We start from the raw sequence: 23,240 nt of genomic DNA, 5'->3' as shown, positions 1-23,240 counted from the left end.
AAAATAGAGACTTACTGAAGCAGAATGTGCTTTCTAGTTAGTTTACCCAGAGTTTACCCTTTATGCCAAACTGCCCTGACGATGGGAATGGATCGTAAGTTGAGAGATCAAGATCATACCTACTCATACATCAAAAATTTCCCTTAATGAAATATGCAAGGCACCCAGCTGTATTATACATATTATATGAGCACCAACTAGAAAACTGGTAGCGGAAATCTGAAACTGTCTAACTTCCTTTTGATAATGCTTTTAAGCGGTTACAATTACCATGACCGTTATTTCGTTTGCCTTCTCGGTATCCTTTCATTTCACAGGCTCGCGCGTCCATACTGTCCGTCTTCGTTTCACATAGCACTCCCACGGAATACCGTATTTAGTCGAGATAACGCATAGACTTCCGCCGGATTTTCTTATGGTTCATCACTTGGAAATTACTTATCAGGATGGTCGGCGTCAAAAAATGTTACGACAATACATCTTAGTTTTAAGCCTGTAGGCAGTGAAAATAATCTGCGGCCGCAGCTTATGTTTATCTAAATTTGTTGATCTTAACTGGGAACCCTGAGAGAAATAGCTAGGATACGCAGGTACCAGTGGCGGCGTGCCCATAAAAGCCGATTCCCACCGGCTTGCCTGTTTTTGGACGTTTGATCAGAGTTGTAAAGGAAATATGTAAGCTAAATTAGCCCCGGCTTGCCTATGGATAGATTTGACGCGCCGCCACTGGCAGGTACACAAACACATATACTTGTTCCACATTATTGGTACCTACCTACCTATTCAAAGGTTTTATGAATACCTATCAGATCTAAGGGTTCCAAATTCAAAAACAAAGCAACTGCTTCTGGGTCTCAGGAGGTTGTGTGTATTATCAAGACAAGATAAAAAGTCTGTTACGATCAGGCACAGGGGTGGCATATTTTTAATTGAAACTGATAGCAAGAATCTTAAAGGGGCTAGTAGGTAGTTGTAGGCGTCGTAAGGCCTACAATTAATCTAACCCGGTCCACCCATCAAGTCACCTTCGTCGACTGTAGGCTGCCAGCTCCCACGCTTTGAATCAACCTTTTTGTTTGCTTCCCCACAAAGACTGACGACTAGTTGGCTGATCTCAGCTGGTTTGCTTAGTTGCTGAATATTCACATATGCTAAGCAATGTTTGCCTGGGAGGTGATAAAATTCAATCATGTTGTTTCTTGAGGCAATTATGATAAATTTGTTTATAATTATGCATTCCAATTAAATTATCCCGTTTCAGCATAACTCTGTAATGGAAAATGCGGAATTCTTAAGTGCGCCTCACAAACGCTATTGTGAATGGATTCGGCTTTACAAGTAAAACACGGTAATTTTATCGGACAAAGGCGAATTTCTTCACAAAGAGCAAATAACCATTTTTCAAACTATCCAATTCAATAAATCATGTTACCGCGTAGGAGGCTAAACTGTAAAATATTATGGAACCGAAAAGCCAAAAGCGTTTTAGGTTTGTTTGTCAGTAAGCGTAGGCCTCGAGTAACACCCACAGGACAGGTTCGCTCTGCATTCTGAAGCGATTGATTTTCATTTCAAATTACAGTGCTCACGCGCACGCTGCCTACGCGCCCTTCCCGAACGCATTCTTGTTGCGTTCAAGTACACTAAGCACGATGGTCACCCGCTTTCATTAACATTCCAAGTATTTGTCGCTTGATTGTGGGTTGGCGGAACAAAAGGCAATGTTCCTGCCGTTCTTAAATTATAGACGCCATTATTTAGCTGAAGACACACGGGAACGGAATGATTGCTGGTATTGTTCTAAGCTTGCTTTGTAAGCGTATCATTACATTTTCTTGTTTGTGTGCACTCACAACATAATTTTTCTTTACCTTAGAAAAATATTTATCATTAGTAAAGTGATCACGTCGCTTGAACGAGGCGGAGATACGTGTAGCGGCAATGTCGTGGGAACGATGAAGAATAGGCCTCAGTGTGATCCAGATTTCTAGAGATGCAATACGTAGCCTTATCGAGGTCGCGCCGACGAGATAATGAGTCGCGTGTCAATATTAAGTTTCTAGGGCATTTCTCAGATCGAAACTTGTCTAGGGTAGAGAGTGTCTATGTAAACTGCTTGGCTTTCCCCATTTTCATCATTCAACGCCTGTTGAACCTGATTAACTTGAAATGGGAAGTGAACGAGATATAATTTTACGAAAGTACTTCGTCCAAGTCTTTTGATATATGCAATGTATTATTTTATTATTTAACTAAATCAGTTTAAAGAAAAAACTATGTTCGTCTAACTTTAAAGCACAAGCAGTACAGTTCTCAATACGAAACGGCAGCAAAATTTTCATAAAAACTGAGATCAGAGCCATCAAAAGGCGCCCTTATAAGGTGCGGACGGCGACAGCGGCGGCGCTGTTGACCCATAAATAATTTAGTCCATAATAACAAAGCAATAATTCGAAGACCGTCAGACGTTTTAGACATTTTAATTAAGCAGCCCACAGCCTGTAACAACCTGTTGGAGAGGGACTGGCACAACCTTGGCTTCTACACCTCCGCGCTACCCACGACTACCCTCATTTGGTCATCAGCGTAGGCGCAATCGCCTAATCACAAGCTAAGCAACTACATAATGAATGACCCAACTCACTTTTGCTACAGGGTTGCGGAATCGTCAACATCAAAGTGCGTTGCGCCTACGCAAACGCAATAATTACAATATTATTTACTGGCCTTAGCTTAATAAAGATAAAATAATTTGTTTGCAGTAAGTATCAATGAGTCGCTTTAAATTCAATGAGTAGGTAATATTTTTTTTTTAGGTTTTTGATTATATATCTTCTCTTCTTACTTCTTTTATTTACATATTTATATAATAAATATATGTCACACCTCGTAACAACCTCGTAAGCAATTGTAAATACCGTAAATATCGCATATTAGAGGTATTACATACCACACGCATTTGCCAAGTAGACAAACCTGTCAGCCCCTTATAAGGCTATTAAACTCCATTTTATCTCTTCTCTTATCTCAGTTTAATCTGCAAATGGAGCATGTGAAACATGACTGATAAACCTTATCTGTAAATCTGGTAAGTATATTAAAACTACATTCTTTTCTCTCTTATCCGTAATCGTTCAATTGCTAACTGATTATTCATTGATGGCCCTTATCTTGTAGTGGATAGATACATAAAATATTATCGGTAGGTACATGCCTTAAGTACAGGCATTGTTGCGTCTGACAAATTGGTATATTTACTTTCGTGAACACATTGTTATCTAGCGGTGTTCACATTGGATGTAGTCGGAATGTAAACAGCCCAATTGCTCAGTTCGATATGTAAACATGATCAAATGAAATTGCTTGTGATGATTATGTACTGTATTGTTAAATGTCAAGGAACAACAATGTGGCAAATGACATGCTAAATTCCTTGTTGAACTTCGAATGACATTTCAGAAATATTTAATTAGTAACTTCAAGTTCTCTGCTTGGTTTCCAGTGTTTGACATGCCGCAAGCCTTTATAATATTGGTGTTTTCTTTTCCAGTACTTATTGTCAGTTCCTCAATTCGGTGTAACACGATACCCACCACGCCTGTCGCCTGTCAGCTAGCCGTCGATATTTTCGTCAACTCTTTGCGACCGGACCGGCGACGCGTCAAACAAACCATAAAACGATCTGCGCTCCTATTTATAAGTATTTGGACAGCAGCAAATAATTTAAAACAATTTTAAACCGCTTGCTATTTCTCAATCTACTTCAAGTTAGTCAACATGAAATGTCTACGTACTTACCTACTGCTAAGTTATCAAAGCTTAATTTAATAAAAAAGTCTAGCCTTTTCGAAACACTTTGATCTTTATGGTAAATGTTAAGACAACATGTTTTTTTAAGAGTTGTGTAATCAGAATATAGCCCATCGTGGTATTTTTCCACCTGCTTATTTTTCGTAAGTACTTAAATAAAATTTATCTTTACGCATCAATTCCATTTTTAGTACGCATGTATGTATATTTGGCGATATTGTTAATTAACATTTAATTCATATACATTTAAATATCGCGTCTGTACTAATCTCCAAACAATACTCTTGTCTTCTAAGAGTATGTAGACCTACATACTCGTAGATGACAAGAGTTTAGGTATTACGTATCAGTAGTTGAAGAAAATATGGTATTGTACCCTACTTATTGTTTGTCCCTATTGAAATTTCCACTGCCCTCTGACCGGTATATACGAACAATACTCTTGTCTTCTAAGAGTATGTAGACCTACATACTCGTAGATGACAAGAGTTTAGGTATTAGGTATCTCTAGTTGAAGAAAATATGGTATTGTACCTACTTGTTTGTCCCTATTGAAATTTCCACTGCCCTCTGAGCGGGACCAATCAATTTGGCACATTTCGTACATAGCTCATTTAAATGTGTCGAAACATTAGATGGGTTACTTAAATATGCGGCCAAATGCTTCTGCTTCTACTTAAAATATACCTGTCGTCTCGTACCTCTTGTGTACTTAGGTAGGTACAGTCACCAGCAATAATATGTTACACAACGAAGGCCGCAAAAATATCTGACACGATCTTATTTGTAGAGCCGCTCTTAATGCGTCACATATTTTCGCGGCCTTCGAAGAGTAGCATATTATTGCAGTTGACTGTACCTAAACCTTCTGTTGTAGCTTGTAGGTTCCTACCTTTATATTTAGGTCACTGTGATGAATAGGCATCGGAGCTTTTATCGCAAGAAAACAGTTTTCTTTATTAGGATCAGAAGCAGATACTCTAGAATCTCTAGATGGACCCTGGCAAGTAATAATAAAGGATGACTCAGGCTAGACCGGGCCGGGGTCGGGCCGGAGCTTCCGGCGTTTCGTTTTCTAACACATTAATTGCCACCCAGCCAAACAAGACGTCCGCGCCAGGCCACGACAATTTCGACATATAAAGCAGTAGTACCACGATCCCGACTATCGGGTCGTCCGGCCTGGGAACGAAATCATAAAATACCCGATAGTCGGGTTTTCGGCACTGAATGTGCTAAGGAAAGCACCACGTGATCAATTGATCATGATCACCGATTAAGTCATCCTTAATTGTAACAAGACAAATTTTCAACATGCTAATAGCCAGCTGGTGCGAAATACCTACTTATTTTAAAACACTATAATATTGTATGAAACTCGGGCCTATATGACAAGAACGAACCATTCTTCATCTTTGTAATTTAGTAAAAAAAGGTAACAGTAAATCATTACCGTGACGACAAATATGACAGTTGGCAATGTCGCCCCAATAGACCTTGCTTTGCCAATGGACGTGACTTGGATTATAATGATTTTTAAGTCGTTAGTTGGTCGTATTTGTATAGTTTTTATTATTGAAATTTGCTTCAGTTGGCAATGAACAAATTAACAGGTAAAAATTCCAAGATAGCTCCGCAGCTTGGCCTGATCAGAGGAAGACCGAAAGATATGTGGCGGGACGTCCTGGATGCATTTTGAATGGACTGGCGATATTTAGCGAAACAGGAATTGTTTGTTATTAGTTGTTACTAGTTTATGTGTACCTTGTGTCGCTACTCATCTCGAATACTATTAAAAACCAGCTGAAAACTGTTTCAGTTTGCAGAACACAATTCATAATTATGATTCACTCTTCATTTCATCTTAAATTGGTTCATGATTCATAGCATAGCAAGTAATAATTGAAACTAATATCCAAGCTAATAAACTTTTTAGTTTGAGAAATTTTTAGTTTCCTAATTCTTAGTTATAGTCTGTATCTTTAGATACTTACTTAAGTAAAAGTAAACAAAATCTACCCTCAAATGACTCCTTAATCCTTAAGCCGGTTTAAAGTAGATGAAAACATTACATGATCAAATTAATGTAGGCTAAAGTCAGGTCGTTCTGTGACAGATCCAGGCGCTTTTTAGGGTTCCGTAGCCAAATGGCAAAAAACGGAACCCTTATAGATTCGTCATGTCTGTCTGTCTGTCTGTCTGTCCGTCCGTATGTCACAGCCACTTTGTTCCGAAACTATAAGCACTATACTGTTGAAACTTGGTAAGTAGATGTATTCTGTGACCCGCATTAAGATTTTCATACAAAAATAGAAAAAAAACAATAAATTTTTAGGGTTCCCCATACATAGACCTGAAACTCAAAAATTTTTTTTTCATCAAACCCATACGTGTGGGGTATCTATGGATAGGTCTTCAAAAATGATATTGAGGTTTCTAATATCATTTTCTTCTAAACTGAATAGTTTGCGCGAGAGACACTTCCAAAGTTGTAAAATGTGTGTCCCCCCCCTGTAACTTCTAAAATAAGAGTATGATAAAACTAAAAAAAATATATGATGTACATTACCATACTAACTTCCACCGAAAATTGGTTTGAACAAGATTTGGTAAGTAGTTTTTTTTTAATACGTCATAAACCGTAAACCACAATTTTATTGTGTTACTTGCTGTTACGGAACCCTTCATGGGCGAGTCCGACTCGCACTTGGCCGCTTTTTTATTTGGTTGGTTAATAACCAATAAATGTTATAACAACCCGAATACTTATGTACAAATGATTTGTTTACTTTTATTTAAATACTTACCTAAAGATACAGAGTATAGCTGCAGCAGTGGACGAAACTCCCCACTGTAGTAAATAAAATAGGTACATACTTAGGTATTTAGGTTAAGATTAGTTTGTAATTTCACTAACACTATTAAATTTTATAAGTGTAAATGTAACTTACCACTATTGGATTTATATCCAAAATATTTTTTATTTATTTAAATACAGAATAAGTCAGGAGTGTTTTCAAAATGGTTTATTTCTCTATGAAAACTGTAAGGTAAACGTACTAGTGCTCGACATGCTAATGCCCAATAGATGACACCTTGCTGTCATCTCATCTCTATTGACAATGACTTAAATTTCAAGATAACGTGTACCGGGACCGCGTCGAGCACCAGTACGTTTACCTTACAAAAATAAGTTTTGAAAAGACACTCCTCAGATATCCGTTACAAGCCAAAAAGGTACCATACTTCGTACCAAAAAGGTAAAGAAGGAACCCTTATGGTGCGACTCTGTCCGTCTATCTGTCTGTCACATTGCTAAATATCTCGAGAACGACTCGAGACGAGAAATTTAGAATAGATTAGTTAGGCTTGGCTAACCCAAACGCATTTAATGTTTTTTTTTTTATGTGTATCCGAATGCTGTTTTTATGTAGGTACAAAAATTATTTTTGCTGTAGGTACAATTATTAGGTTTTAGTTGAGGCAAGTATTTTTTTGCTGATCGTTTAAATAGTATGTCCCATTTATCATTTAGGTACAGCGGAAAATGCCCAATATGAAGGGATACGGGGCAAAAATTCAAAGTCTAGTTATTAGGTTGACCTAATAACTTGAGTAGAGTAGGTAATTAGGTATCATTTGTTTATTTTTACAGTGAAAAAAATTAAGTTATGCATTTTTCGGGGCTAGCTTTCTATGAAATTTTATATGAACACGCTCATTTAATCTAAGTGCCGTCATGTGTTTTTGGGTAAAAAGCGCCGAGGAAAAATATATGTGACGTCCCACGGTCAAAGGTACCTTATGGCGGGTATGGAGTTATGCATACCCCAGTAATCTACAATAAATAAGCTATCGATAACACAAAAGATCAACCTCCTAGGTTGCGTAGTTACAGAGATATGATTTTTTGAAAATAATGTTGTGAAATGAGCAACTTTACGATAGAGAAGTTTTAAGTTTAGCCTCCTAAAAAACTATGTTCCTGAAGTAAGTTACATAGTTGACTACAAATAATAATACCTTATATATCTGAGATTAAAAATATATTGCGACTTGTTCTGTAATGCAAATAGAAACTTTTGATATCGACTGATTTATGTGTATACTAACCAATCTCTTAAAAATAAAGTTTTCTTTCATTTTCACGATTGATTGCAATGAGCTCTCAAGATTTAAATTTTATCTATTAGAAAACGACACTGACAGACCGTTTAAGCAAAAAACAATACCGATTTAGAGGTGAAAATGTATTTTCTGACTTTTTCATATAAAATCACAAAATTGAATATTTTTACTTTTAATGTGACACACAATCAATTTTTCTGAGCACATATGAAAGAAATTCTGTCATTCAAATGAAATAAATCCTAAAACCCCAACTAAATACTATATTTAACCCCTTATGCCACTTTAAACTTACATAACAATAACAGTATTTGCTCCATACATTTACGAAAAGGTACCTTATGGAAATAAATCTAATAATACATCACTACAAAACATCAATCACATTACAGTTTATCTTTTATGAATAGAAAATATTAATTTACATTAAACTGCCACAAATTTAATTAGTTCTTCGTCATAATAATCTTAAAAAAGACCAATAATTTGTATGTAATGAAAAGGTACCTTATGGTTAAGTTACATGATGAGGCATGATGATGATGGAACAGTTAGGATAAACTAATAATATTTTGGGGTAAAGATGGTATAAATCGTCTATTTCTTTGCGTTGCCATTGAAGATAAGCGGCATTGAGGTTCAATGACCTCATATATTCCATAAGGTAATGCGTCGGGTATTGGCATTTTTCAGCAAACCAATGGCTGATTTACTGCATGCGACCAAACCAAATGAAGATTATTCTAGTTAAGAAAGACTTGACGAGAGTAACTTTGGTATAATAGCACTAGCAGGCTACTTGGATTTGTGATGTCGGTCGATGTACGGTTATAATATTTGCTAGGCGCCCTAACCAGAACTGAAATTATCAAATTAGTTTTGCAGAATGCTAATACAGTTCTCTACCAAACTTCTTTTCCCGTATTGACTAGTTTTTTTGGGAATTTTCTATCTTTTTTCCATAAGGTACCTTTTCTACTAAACTCTGAGACGACATTACTAGGCTTATAACTAACTTATAACAAAAATAAAAACAGGTAAACAAACGTTACGCATTAAGGTTTCAGATCACACAATAAAAAAAAATTGAGCATTTTTTCACCTCTTTACAAAACATTTCATATCTCCGAAACTAGAAACCCTCATAAGGTACCTTTTCCCGTGGAACGTCACATATATGTGTACCTATGTATTTGGTGCACGTTTCCCATAAAACTACGCAACAGGATAAAAGTATTGTAATTGTTGAGATAGGAGTAATTAATAAACTGCGGGCGCAGCAAGGTTCCATTTTTATCGACTATCACTATGCGCGTCCCTTTCGCACTAACATACTTGTTAGAACGTGACAGGCATGGTGATAAGGGATAAAAACGCGACCGTGCTACGCCGCCTGGAAAACCAGATTGATAAACATTTGAATGAGTTTTCCAATGGTCGTTAGTGTTGTTACAGCTGTGGCGAGTGGTTAGACACAGTTGAGATAGATATAGTTTACTTACATGCACCCTTACGTCCCGTCCCTTGTGAAAAATTTCCTGATAAAAAGCAGATTATGAGTATTTTACAAATTTATTTGGAATTACAAATGAATATTTATCTTCTTATTCTCTTAAATTAGCTATCTTACCTATATTAATCAAAACAATAACCTAAGGAATTTATATGTAGGTACACAAATGGCAACTTGTTTAATTGAAATCTAAACAGTGACACGCCTGTAAGGCGGCGTAAGTAGCCGAGATAAGGGCTACTACCGCAGGCTGGTTGCAATAAAACAAGGCTACGGCGTGCGCCGGCGCCGGCCGTACACATCTCGTGGAGACCGACCGTACGGTACCTACGCGCGGCGACATTCCGCCAGCCCCGCGGAATGCGCGGCCCTACAACAGGTTACAGGGCGACCAATATCCTTCGCACTGCTTGCCCCCAATATTATATAACGTATAACCTCACACATCTGTGTATCCACTGAGATAATTAACAGAGATTTATTTACAACAGCTGTCCTGTCAAATGAAGAATGTTTCGCTAAACCCGTTTACTACCGAGATACATTCATTTCATCTGTCTCTTCTCCGCGACAATCTAACTGACCGCAAATCGCCGACGCGACGGATAAAATGCACAGATTTATATTGCTTTTCGTATTAAAGGATCGCATTACAAACATCACTGGACCATAACTCGGCGGGCGAAGACAAAAATAAACTTAATATCGTGTGCGTTGTATGTTACATTTGTCGGCTAGTTGTCGACGCATCCAATTTATGTTGACCTCGGTGACAAAATTCGACGATAATGTCGGCACTTTCGCTAGATCACCTCTTTTAGACAGTAGATTATCATCTCCACCTACCTTCATCCAGAAGTCGTTCCATGTGCATGAAAACATTCGGGAACGCGGCCAGTTGCTTCCTGTCTTTGAGCAACTGAGCTAAGTAGTCCGCTATACTTTGGGTCGAAGGATTGTTATTATCACACATTTTTGTTTCTATTTGAACAACTAATGTCACGTAAAATGTCTATTCAAACACGTTGAAACAAGAGATTGTACTTTTGTTACTAGGTTATTGTTATTTTATTGAGATAAGTATGTTAGAAAAGTTAAACTTCACTTCCACACACATCGACGTTTCGAACACCACTAAATGACGGAGTTGACCGAAGTGAAGTTGTGGGCGAGTATAGCGCCGCGCATGCGCTCTCGTCGAACGATTTTTTTATGCGCGTGCGGCGCCGTTCACAGCGTAGGCGTAGCAGTGATATATAGTGGTCTCGCTCATTCTCGCATTTCATGCTATATACTGTTCTACTTTAACGCTGAAGACCGGCCAAGAGTCGCCATCTAGTCAACCTACTTTTAACTACTCATTTATAAATTATAATTCAATTCATAAGAAATTAAAGATACATAAGTTTCATTGAGGTTTACGAGTTAGCAATTAGGTTAAGATAGTGAGTAGACAAATGAGAGAAACGATTGGTTTAAACCTACCTATAGTACCTAACCATTTTTTTAAATAACCCACTTAGTTAGTTCCGATCTTCCGATTAAGGTTGTCCCTGGATAAATACAATTGCATTACCTAAGTAGTTACTAGGTAAGAGATAAAAAAACCGGTCAAGTGCGAGTCGGACACGCGTTCCAAGGGTTCCGTACATAAGTCCGACTCACGCTTGACTGCACTTTTCTAATAGGTTTCCTGTCATCTATAGGTAAAGTACTATTTTGTGAATTATTTTCAAAATTTTAGGCCCAGTAGTTTCAGAGATAAAGTGGGGAATGGTCGGACAGACAGACAGACGCACGAGTGATCCTATAAAGGTTCCGTTTTTTTCCTTTTGAGTCATAGTCATAGTATTTATTTGCTAGAATTATGGTACATTGTAGATAGTGGACATTGATTTGGTAGTTAAACGTATTTCTCCACTAGATAGGCATGTAAAACTTTACACTATAGGTACATACATCTAGAACATTTTAATTCACATAGCACATGAAAATGTTAACTCAACACATATTTGACGACCGGTCTGGCCTAGTGGGTAGTGACCCTGCCTGCGAAGCCGATGGTCCTGGGTTCGAATCCCAGTAAGGGCATTTATTTGTATGATGATACAGATATTTGTTCCTGAGTCATGGGTGTTTTCTATGTATTTAAGTATTTGTATATTATATATATCGTTGTCTGAGTACCCACAACACAAGCCTTCTTGAGCTTACTGTGGGACTTAGTCAATCTGTGTAAGAATGTCCTATAATATTTATTTATTTTATTTATTTATATTTTATACTTAAGTTAAAATTGGTATTTACATTTTTACACGATAATATTGACATAAAACCGTCAAAGAAATATAACATGTTGAGGCACGGAACCCTAAAAACAGACTTTAAAAGGGATAAAATAAATGTTATCCCTTTAGTTAGCAACTGATATTAGGTAGTATGTCTGAAGTCGGTACCGAGACTGCCGAGCCTCAAAACTCTAGTATTGAAATCCGAGCTTAAACCGACCGAGATTAAACCTCGAGCATGGCGAGGCTTCCAAAGCAAGAGAGGCAAACAAACTTTGCTGTCGAGTGTATAACACAGTAGGTAATTGCAAGGTGAGCAATTATTGTTAATGTAGTTTTAGGGTTCCCGACCTCAGAAGGATAACTAACTTTTATAGGATCACTCGTGTGCCTGTCTGCAGCCATTTTACTCCGACCGAGAAACTACCGGACCGAGTAGAAATTTGGTAGACAGTAGGGTGTCCCTTATTTAACGATTTTCAGAAATTAATAACCATACATACGCTCTTAATTGGTTTATTTTATACCAAAACACTCAGAAAATAAAGTTTAGGTCATGCTGTAACTGCTACCCGTGACACTACTTTGGCGACAATGTATTAAAATGACAAAATTTCGATGCAAAAAAATCAAATAAAAAATTATCAACCTACTGTTTAACCAAATTTTTATGGGAATTTCAATATTGCAAGTCGGCATCAGGTTCATGTTAAAGGATTGTCGTAAGTAAAAAAAAATTCATTGTGTTTTGGGGTAGTATCATTATAATTAGAGGGTATGCGTTATTAATTTTTAAAATCGAAAAATACGGGACACTACCCTAGTAGGTACACATATAACATATTATGTAAGCTGGGTGCCCCAACAACAGGCGTGTAACTTAAATAAAGCAGAAAAAAGTATAGCCAACTATATAAATAGGTACCTATATTATTTTCATTTAAAGATTGGTAAGAAGCTCAAATTAAAAACCTGTACTGGAAAATCACCGCGCAATATTTTACCAAGCACTTGAGATTACCCAGTAATAAACCTAGCTATAGAATAGTTTTGAAATTAAGTACCTACATAGGAAAATACATTAGGGGAAAATATACTGCCCCAGTCTGAATCGGTTCTTATCAGTTCGCTAAGCTTTTCCCCGCATAGACCACCACGTCAGGCAATCCCTACCATCCGCTAATCGGCAATTCAAGCCGGCTGTTTTCGCTTCCGAGCCAGCAAAGGTGCAACATCAACAACCTACGTTACGCCAACGCTTCACACGTATTTGGAGGTTGCCAGACTGCCGTATTCGAACTTCAAGATATTCACAAGAACCGACACGTACTAGATCTATTCTAGATACGTTATAGTTTAGATATCAACTAGTTCTCTTTTGCAGCGCAATTCGGGCAACCAATGTCACTTTTACGTTAGATAGAGTAAGATATCTATTAGATGTGAATTGGATCTCTCAGTCATATCCTGTGGAAATCGTTCAAGAGTATCTCCAGAATCGAGCAAATGTCAAATTTGTCAGATCTTAAACATATCGTTATCGTATCTTAGCGATGTCTAAAAGATATCTAATACATAGATGTCTATTTCAAAATCCGAATCGGGCCCAGAGTTGTCACGATTAGAGAGTGAATAGAGCCTACATTTTTTCTCATTCGCTTAAAAGGAAGTAGTGGGCGAGCGTCGAATTGTTTTTAATATTATACCTTGGTCCTATAAGGTTACGCAAAACATTATGGTTTTGATTGCGCAGTTTAACACCTGGTTTATTATAACTTCCTGTGCATATTCAAACAATTATGATAATATGCAAGAAATTTGTTCCTTAACTGTTTTGCTATTAATTGTGAATCAAATCTTCTTTCTTTCTTAGCCTATTTGTGTGTCCCACTGCTGAGCAAAGGCCTCTCCCCTGGTTCTCCATGACTCCCGATTTAGCGCTTCCTCCGGCCAATTGTTAAGGAAGGCGTCAAAGTCAATAATGCAGTAAAATTGTAGTATTAATAAAATTAAGGGTATAAACATCGGGGTTTTTAGTGCACGAATGTTTTACAATAGCCAAATAATAGGTAAAAAACTATAAAAACCGACACTATTTTAACATTTCTAAGCACGGGTACGTATCACAATGTCTAAAATTAAAAACACTAACGTTAAATAACCTACTTTCAAAATACCTAAAATCTAAATACCTTATGGTGTTTTGACTTAAATTTAAAATATCTAAAGTTTAAAAGGGTGCATATTATAATGTCTAAAATTAAAACTACTAATGTAAATTTACCTACGTCCAAAATCATTAAAATCTAAATACCAAAAGCTAAAAATGACTAATGGTATGTTTGGTTTTACTTCAGCGTAACCTATTTGGCAGAAATCATTTTCAATGAATGTTTAATTTGCAGAATACTTCAGTTTGCATAGTATACAACTCACCACATACAATATTTGCAAGTCCGAATCTTAAGTAGACTAATAATTGTTAACGTGGTCGATTTTTGTAAACCTAAAACAAACAAATCCGATTCGGAGCACCCCACTATCCACGTGGTCTTGTCTGTCCTACACCTAGACTGTATGTCAAAAGCCGGAGGCGCGGAGGGGAAGCAGCCCTCGCCCGCCGTAGCAAAGCGCAGAGCACGGCTGGTCGCTGAAGGCGACCAGCAAGCCGAAGCTGCGAAGGCTCCCATTAGTGCCTGCGCTTTGATACGCAAGGGCGAAAGGGCTGCTTTGCCCGCAGCGCCGGAGCAGATGCGCAGTCCGACTTGATATTGAATCTCTGGATGGCTCCGACGCGCCGTCATTTCTTCGAACTCCGCATCTGCTCCGGCGCTGCAGGCAAAGCAGCCCTTTCGCCCTTGCGTATCAAAGCGCAGGCACTAATGGGAGCCTTCGCAGCTTCGGCTTGCTGGTCGCCTTCAGCGACCAGCCTCAGCCGCTGCGGCTCCCATTGTGCTCTGCGCTTTGCTACGGCGGGCGAGGGCTGCTTCCCCTCCGCGCCTCCGGCTTTTGACATACAGTCTAGGTGTAGGACAGACAAGACCACGTGGATAGTGGGGTGCTCCGAATCGGATTTGTTTGTTTTAGGTTTACAAAAATCGACCACGTTAACAATTATTAGTCTACTTAAGATTCGGACTTGCAAATATTGTATGTGGTGAGTTGTATACTATGCAAACTGAAGTATTCTGCAAATTAAACATTCATTGAAAATGATTTCTGCCAAATAGGTTACGCTGAAGTAAAACCAAACATACCATTAGTCATTTTTAGCTTTTGGTATTTAGATTTCTAAGCACATTTAGAGCTTCTTAATTATTTTTAATTCATAGTTCGGAAATTATTTTATAATAAATGCACGTTATAAATACATGAAATCATTCCCGCACCAGGAACCCCGATGTAGGTATGCTTATAAAAAATAAGGAACGTTTATCTTACAGTTTTAAGATATCGGTTAGACTTCGTTTATTCTCAATAAAGAATTATCTTAACAACGCAGTGGCCGAACTTCCTTTAAATAGAGCAGTGCCTTCGATCAATTAATATCACCCAGCTGGTACGTTTTATCAATTTAGTTAAAAGGATAAATGGATAATTGACCCCTATCCGATGAACTGGTAGTTCTATCAAATTAAGCGGATTAAACAGTTCCACGCTCTACATTTTGGTCAATAATCGTTAGTAAATATCTTAAAAATGATAATTGACATACGGAATGTAACTAACTACCTTTTTACAATATTTTCATAAGCATACGTCGGACTCCAGCGGGCATTTTCGTGGCATGTCAGAATGATAGGTAAGGTTCGCAAATCAATCAATTCACTTTCGAGTATTTGTACTTAGTATTTGGTACCTTGTATTTATAATGTGAAATTCCAAATAGGTATCATAGCAACTAACTGCGTTATTTATAAACGTACTTGGACTACACATAAGTCAAAATGGCGAAAAAGTTCGTTTGGCTTTATCCGTCACCCAAGACAATTGCAGCTGTGAGAAAGGAACAAAACAAATGAGTTAACTGGGCATGTCAAGTTCTATGAACACGGCTATGTTACAAATACTAGGTACATTATAATACTCGTAAGTTAAGATTTTTTTGTAAACCTTACCTTGCCCTCAAACTGCCCCCTATAGTCCGACGTATGTTCATAAGGGTCGAATATTTGCCAAATGCCCATTTTTCAACTTTTATGACATAGTTCATAGACCATGTCCTTTAGGAAATACAAAAGAAACACGTTAAAAGTTAGTTTCGTTGCGTTTTCTGGTAGAATGTAAATGTCCTGTCTTCACAAACAGCCTTCTGCGGTACAGTAACTAACAAGGAGAGATACTTAAATGAATTGAATGTACTGCGAAATGCTAAAGGTATTTAAAATCGTTTTATGACAACATTTTTCACCGATACGCGCGCTGGGTCTCCATAAAAGCCTCGCGATTATGCGGCCGCGCCGCCTATGGCAGCTTGCTTGGAGTCTAATTATCTAGGCGCGCTTTGGGACTCGGATCTACGAAGAAAATTAAACTAGAAAATGGTTACTACGGTTTTGCATATAGTTACTTAATGTACAGTCAGCATCGAGATTATATGTATCACAGTATTTTTCCAGGCACTAAAGAAAATACACTTTTTAAGATCTGAAAGTTTTTAAAGCGCAGACACAATAACTAAATTGCTCCACCAGTAAATTATGACAAGGTTTTTTTTCTAATTGAGCTTGCTCAATCATTGAAAGTAATGACAGTTTTCTCGATAGTACAGGCATATGTAATTTAATATGATACATCAAGTCCGCGGATTTTTAGTTTCATGTATGTAGGTTGGTGTGCCGTGCGCACATCTTGCGTCTTGGATCTACATGTCCGCCTTTCGGCCTACGGTTTATGCTGCGAGGAAAACATTGCGTCACCCTGCGCACCAGCATCGCTTTGAACCAAGTACCTACGCGACAGTTCTGATTTTTAGATATCATGCGCAGATGACACAAAAATCGTAGAAAATTAAATTAACAAATAGACCTACTAGATTAAAAGCACTACAGACCCACTAGATTTAACAAAGTTAGACATTCATACATTATTGGTATATGAGTATCGGTTATCACACGTGTCATCGACAAATTTACATTTACTATTGCAAGGACCTATTTAATCTAAGCATGCATGAAGTAGGTAAGTTAAAGTTTTATTTAAGTACCTACTGAAATGTAAGTTTTAAAATCACTTTTTATAAAGTTAATTCCTTTAATGCCACCCCCGTTTCGTTAATGTTTTACGCATATGTTAGCCAAACAAAAATCAAAAACATATGCATCTCCAGTGTCTGTGGCAAAGAAATACAAAATTAGGTACACAATTTTGGATGCACTGGTTGCCTATAGCATGGGCAGGTGCTAGTTTTCGATAAAAATTAGGTAGGTACCAAGACTTAAACACATCGAACTTTAAGTTACCTATATTTGACAAAAATTCAAAAAATAAAAACATTAATTTACTTATCTTTGATACTGTGTTTCATCCAAAAGGGTATCTTAACTAGGTAGATAGTAAAAACTAATGTAAATAAGTATTTAAAAATATATTTTAGACGAGAGTGATAATGAAAGTGACTCAAATAGCAATATTCTGGATATATACAAATACAGAAAACGAAAAGACCGAAATGAGCTCTTCAAAGAACCTGATGGAGATACCTATGCTCAAAATGAAACCATGGAGGAAGATATGGCAGAAAAGCCGAAGATCTATGCAATACTGCAAGAGAATCGAACAGAGTTTATTACCAACTGCAACTTAAGATATTTCATGTTGATATACACCAATAACATCTGGAATTTTGTGATACTTTCCGTAGTGTTCACCGCTTACATTTTAGAATCGTGGCTCTACACCTTCTGTTTGGCCAAAGATAGAACCAAAGGCATTATAACTCTTATAATTTGTTTAAACTTAATATTTACATTTGATGTCGTCATAATATTTTGTTTAAAAGTTATAAAGAGGTGGAGACGAACGCTGAACCTAGTTGAGCCTGAAACCTGTCTAGTGATTTTAGATGTCATACTTGCTATGCCTTACGGAATATTATATTTTTTTGACTTACGCGTTTATGAATTTGATTTATGTTTTCTTGCGCCTTTGGTAGCTGGAATACGTGTCTACAGGGTTATTATGTACTTTTATAATAAGTCTTCACAAGCTGGTCGCAATCAATGGACAACATTTTTATTTCAATACCTAATCCTTTTTTTGCTGGGCGTTCATACTTTAACATGCATATGGTTCCAGTTTGCTTATAGAGGGTTCGAACTAAAGAACCTCCGTTCTTCGTGGTCTGCTGGAGCCATACATTTGCCAACTGCGACAGTGACTGATTGGTATTGTGTCTGTGCGTATTGGTCTATCATGATGTTGACAACCAATTCATTCGGCGACCTGTATCCCATTACGACGGCCGAGAGAATTATTGCAATTGTGGCAATTGTGATAGGCTTTTTACTTACTACAATCGTTTTTGTGGGTTCTCTTACTTCGCAATTTCTGACAATTACTACGAGACGTTCTAAATATGTTCGACAACTAAAGAAGATACAAAATCACTTGAAATTGATACGTATGAATGAAGATACCACAAGACGAATAATAAGGTAAGGTTAACTAGATAACTAGATATATTATATGAAATTCCAACAGAATTTCTGATAGAATTGTCTTTATTGCACATGAAGCATAAGGACCCTTTTCTTCTGATGGATGGAGTAGCAGATCTGCTATCCTGCAATTTTTTTCTAATACGTGATTATAATCTCTTCAGTCTGCTTTCTTAAGTATCTGTGTCTGTATGATTGTTCTGCATACAGCTATATCTTTTTTAGCTATATATTAGAAAAGTAGATAATTTTGACGCATAGTCTTGACTTGTTACTTATGATGCTGACTGTAGAGTACAAACTTACTTTTCCATTTGACCAACAAAATATACTTACAGTAAAAAACTTTTTACAAAAAAAAGAAAACCGACTTCAAAAAGGATGAAATAAAATATTATCCTTTTTAAGTCTATGCGTTACCAACTGATATGTTTGAAGTCGGTGCCAAGCCAACTTTTGAAGCATACCATGATTTTGGTGCGATTCGATAAGGATGTACGTTGGATTGCCTTACAATGAACGTACTTTCTGTAGGTACAGTCGACGTTAAAAATATGTTTACACTTTTCGTCTTATTACAAAGGAGTAAGGTGCAAAAGTGTATAATACATATCTTTGACGTCGACTGTACCTAAGAACACACCTCAGAACACACGATCAAACCTTCTTGGCATAGTCCGTACCATGTTTGTCGGCACGCAAGCGTGGGATTGGGACTGAAGTTATTTCCCGTCCCTTATTCAGAGGACTACATTTCAAAATATAAAACAATTCAAGGAATTTACGTTCTTGCCAAATTTCATCTAAAGCGGTTCAGTTGTTTAGCCATGAAAAGGCGACAAAGAGGCAGACAGAATTACTTACACATTTATAATAGTTCCAATGGTACAGTTCTAATGGGATTTATAGTCATAAAGCTGATTATTTTTGACGAGTATTCTTTACTACTTGGCTTGGCACCGACTTCAAACATATCAGTTGGTAACGCATAGACTTAAAAAGGATAATATTTTATTTCATCCTTTTTGAAGTCGGTTTTCTTTTTTTTGTAAAAAGTTTTTATTTTTCCATTTTTAGTTTTAACGCATTGTTAATAGCGCGACGCGTAAATGAAAAACAACATCATGATTAACACTAAATTCGTATATCTACTTTAATAAATATGTAATCTGGAATTTTCTCGAGTCCGTCTGGGAAATTATAATTCCTGTCACTACACTAAATCCATCCTCCGCCCCGCCACTGACCCAATCCCTCAACCCCCCCGATCACTCAACCTCATAGCGTATCAACCCCTGATCCATGCACCCCTCGGCCCTGAACCAGCACCCCTTCAACCACCATTACCCGACCCCTTAACTCCTAACCCTAACCCCCGATCAGTAGCCTTACCAGCTTACCAAGAGTTTGACATTGATTTATTCGCTAGTGTGTGTGTAACTTACTTTCTTTGCATCTCGCTCGTACTGGCATATTAGTGCGAGCGAGATGCATAAAAAGTAAGTTACGAAGACGTTAGCGTCGTTAACTTAGCGAATATGTCAATGTCAAACTCGTGGTAAGGCTACACTTGCACTACATCAAATTGGCGGTGTTCGGAAGCAAATGCTCGAGTTACTCTAGAAAACACTGAAATCACTTTACACGTGCCTTTAAAAACTGAGGAGTTCCCTCAATTCCTCATGGATTCCATCATCAGACCAGAACCAAAAATAATACGGAAACACCTTGGACGCAACTCCTTCCAAACAAAGAATTACTCAAATCGGATCACAGGTGCCGGAGTAATCGCTGAACATACTACATTTAATAAATCATCATCATTATCATCAAAACAATCATCATCATCAGGTCTACTTCATCAAAGTGGTGGTTTTCGGGAGAAAATGCTCGAGTTGCTTAAGAAAACACCCAAATCACCATGCATGTGCCTTTAAAAATTGAGGAGTTCCCTCAATTCCTCATGGATACCATCATCAGAACAGAACCAAATTAAAATGGGACCAACTCGGAGGTAGCTCCTTTCAAACAAAAAAAGAATTACTCAAATCGGACTACGGATGTCGGAGTAATCGGTGAACGTACATAGAAAAAAAAAATAGCCACAACCGAATACAGAACCTCCTCCTTCTATGAAATGGAAGTCGGTTAAAAAGAAGGTTACGGAAAGTGACGTTTCGTCCAAGTGATTTTGTGAAGTTGCTTTATTTTGAAAACTTTTTGCCCGTCAAGCATAATTATAGCCACGTGCCTAACTATCCCCACTTGTACGGCTACCACGACATTGAAGCTGACATATTTATTTGCTAACGTCTGCGTAACTTAGGTATTTTTATACATATTTAATATTCGAGAGAGATGCATAGATAGTAGGTTACGCACACGCTAGCGAAGATGTTAGTGCCAGTACCAGAGCGGCTACCGCGAAAACTGAAATTCGCAAATTGCGGAGATCTTTCTCTTTTACTCCAACGAAGGCGTAATTAGAGTGACAGAGAAAAATATATATTTATATATATTTTTATAGCGCAGTCATAGCGCGGTTATAGCCCAGGTCAGCGTCAAGCCGTACAGGTAGAGACAATATGCGCCAGTCCAATTTAAATTTAAATAGGTAATTAATCGAGCTCAGTCATATCATATCAAATTATTTATTTTAGATATTACGAAGACTTGTGGTACCAAAAATCTGGTGTTTTTAAACCAAAACTCATGGACTTATTACCCTACCCTTTGCGGATGGAAATCTGCTATGATTTGAACGCAGTGCCACTGTACAGTTCATTAATATTTAGAAAGTTACCAGAGCCATTTCTTAGAAGATTATCTTTGGCTATGTCTCACCAATTTTATCTGCCCGGGGACATAGTATACAACCAAAACCAAACAAAGACCCTTATGGTAAGTATTTCACTTCGTTTCAACATAAAAGTAACTTGGTCTAGAACTCTGGACAGGTCAGCCACTGACTATGGTGTATGCTTTTCACCGATGACATTTGGCTTGTGGGTGAAGGAGGGCTCAAGGTACAGAGCAGACTTGATAAATGGCGGCAATAATTGGAAAATGTTGGCCTATAGATCAGTAGATCTAAAACAGAAAACATGTTCTGCTTATGATTTCGGAGGTCTCTCCAGTTTTGCTGCTATAGAACTCTATGGCGTTACATTGCCAGTCTGCTCCGATTTCAAGCACCTCGGTTCGCTTGTACAGTGCGAGGGTGATATTAACCGTGACGTCCGTGACGTGTAAAAACTGGATTAGCACACGATGGCTGAAATGGCGACAGGTCACGGGAACCATTTGTGATGCCCGGATGCCTTCCGACTGAAGGGTAAAAATTATAAAACCGTCATAAGACCCGTCGTCGTGTATATATATGGATCAGTGTTGGGCCCTAAAGGTGACGGATGAACAGAGATTGCAAGTGGCGGAGATGAGAATGTCGAGATGGATGTGTAGCGTGACAAGAATGGATAAAATAAGGAATAAGGGAATTACTTAATTTAATCAGGTATTAGAGATCACAAATAAAAGTAATACATACCTATTAATACCTAGTTACCTACCTATTGATTATTGATGATATTACGTCCCAATTAACTTATCAAATGTATCTTATAATAATTAAAATTATTCTAGATTTGCATCACCAATGGAGTTTTAGAACTTTTGTCCGACGAAGATGATGAAAGCCCAATGATATCCTTTACGAAAGGCACATGCTTGGGCGAAGTATCGTTGGTTTATAACATACCAGGTACCTACACAAAAATAAATATAAGTACAATTAATGAATAATTTAAGTATACACACACCTTATAAAACAAAGTCCCCCACCGCGTCTGTCTGTATGTTCGCAATAAACTCAAAAACTACAGATCGGGTTTTCATGCGGTGTTCACCTTCCAATGGAGTGATTCTAGAGAAAGGATTAGGTCTTTACCTACTTACACACCTAAGTAACAAATTATTTTGTTAAGGTTTATCTACCCGTGCGAAGCTGGGGCGGGTTGCTAGTTTATTATATAGGTATGGTAGCATACCTAGGCACTAATCTAATCATACATTCTAAAGTACCTAATTAAGACTTATTTCTAAAATATCAGATCAGACTCAGCCTCAGCTTTAATAATTATAAGAGTATAAAACTAAAATGCATTTTTTAACAAAGTAAACCGATACTTTATACAGTTCACCAATTTTATTATAATATTTATAAATAACTACTTACCATTTATTTGCAGCTAAATGTACAGTCAAAGCCGCTACTTATGTGGAATGTCAAGTTCTTCACAAAAAAGACTTCATAAAATTAATGATTACTTACCCGGATTTGGAAGATAAAATTCGATTACAAATTGAAGAGAGAATTAAGCGTTGCCAGCGCAGGAAGCAAACACGAAGCCATGAAAAACAATTGTCACTCAATGTTTACATTTCTAAAAATATCAAGAAAAGCAGCATCAAATGTTTGAAGGACAAATTGCGATCTATCCAAGGTAATACCTAGTCTGTGCGGAAAGAGAAAAGTCGTGGAATGTACTGGGCCCCTTAAATTCCACGACTCTTCTCTTTCCGTACAGACTTTACCAAAAGTTGTATCAATTAAAAATTAAAAAGGTAGGTAAGTATTTTGTTTCTGCCCAATATCTTGCAAACTATTAAAATATATACGAGAATACGAGAAGGAAATTTCCACAAAAAAAACTCTTATCTCCTTTCTTTGTAAATTCAATTTAACGCTCAAACACGGGTTTATTCTCAGAATCCTTTATGATGTAGGAATCTGTAAAATATATTAGATCGGTTAAGAACCCAGTCATCATGACTACGTATGTA

At 37.4% G+C, this 23,240-nt stretch overlaps 2 protein-coding genes across 10 annotated transcripts in view; one reads left to right on the top strand and one right to left on the bottom strand.

The window, feature by feature from the left end:
• LOC134676460 (protein held out wings) overlaps positions 1-10,604 on the bottom strand; it is a 74,705-nt gene extending 64,101 nt beyond the window's left edge. For 4 of the 9 annotated variants that reach the window (XM_063534853.1, XM_063534863.1, XM_063534869.1 and 1 more), the window contains exon 1: positions 10,298-10,604. In XM_063534853.1, coding sequence (XP_063390923.1) covers positions 10,298-10,424 — 127 coding nt within the window. In that variant the 5' untranslated portion in view covers positions 10,425-10,604. The remainder of the gene's footprint in view (positions 1-10,297) is intronic. The other 5 variants (XM_063534859.1, XM_063534875.1, XM_063534890.1 and 2 more) reach the window with 2 other exon arrangements.
• A 6,229-nt stretch (positions 10,605-16,833) lies between these two features.
• The window catches only part of LOC134676150 (uncharacterized), a 24,691-nt gene continuing 18,284 nt past the window's right edge, over positions 16,834-23,240 (top strand). The window contains exons 1-5 of the mRNA XM_063534432.1: positions 16,834-16,920; positions 17,336-18,395; positions 21,059-21,299; positions 22,041-22,158; positions 22,646-22,900. Of these exons, the coding sequence (XP_063390502.1) occupies positions 16,836-16,920; positions 17,336-18,395; positions 21,059-21,299; positions 22,041-22,158; positions 22,646-22,900 (1,759 nt within the window). The 5' untranslated portion in view covers positions 16,834-16,835. The remainder of the gene's footprint in view (positions 16,921-17,335; positions 18,396-21,058; positions 21,300-22,040; positions 22,159-22,645; positions 22,901-23,240) is intronic.

The sequence above is a fragment of the Cydia fagiglandana genome, chromosome 2 (genome assembly GCF_963556715.1).
Source record: "Cydia fagiglandana chromosome 2, ilCydFagi1.1, whole genome shotgun sequence".
NCBI classification, from domain to species: domain Eukaryota; kingdom Metazoa; phylum Arthropoda; class Insecta; order Lepidoptera; family Tortricidae; genus Cydia; species Cydia fagiglandana.
This window is presented reverse-complemented; position numbering and strand designations above follow the sequence as displayed.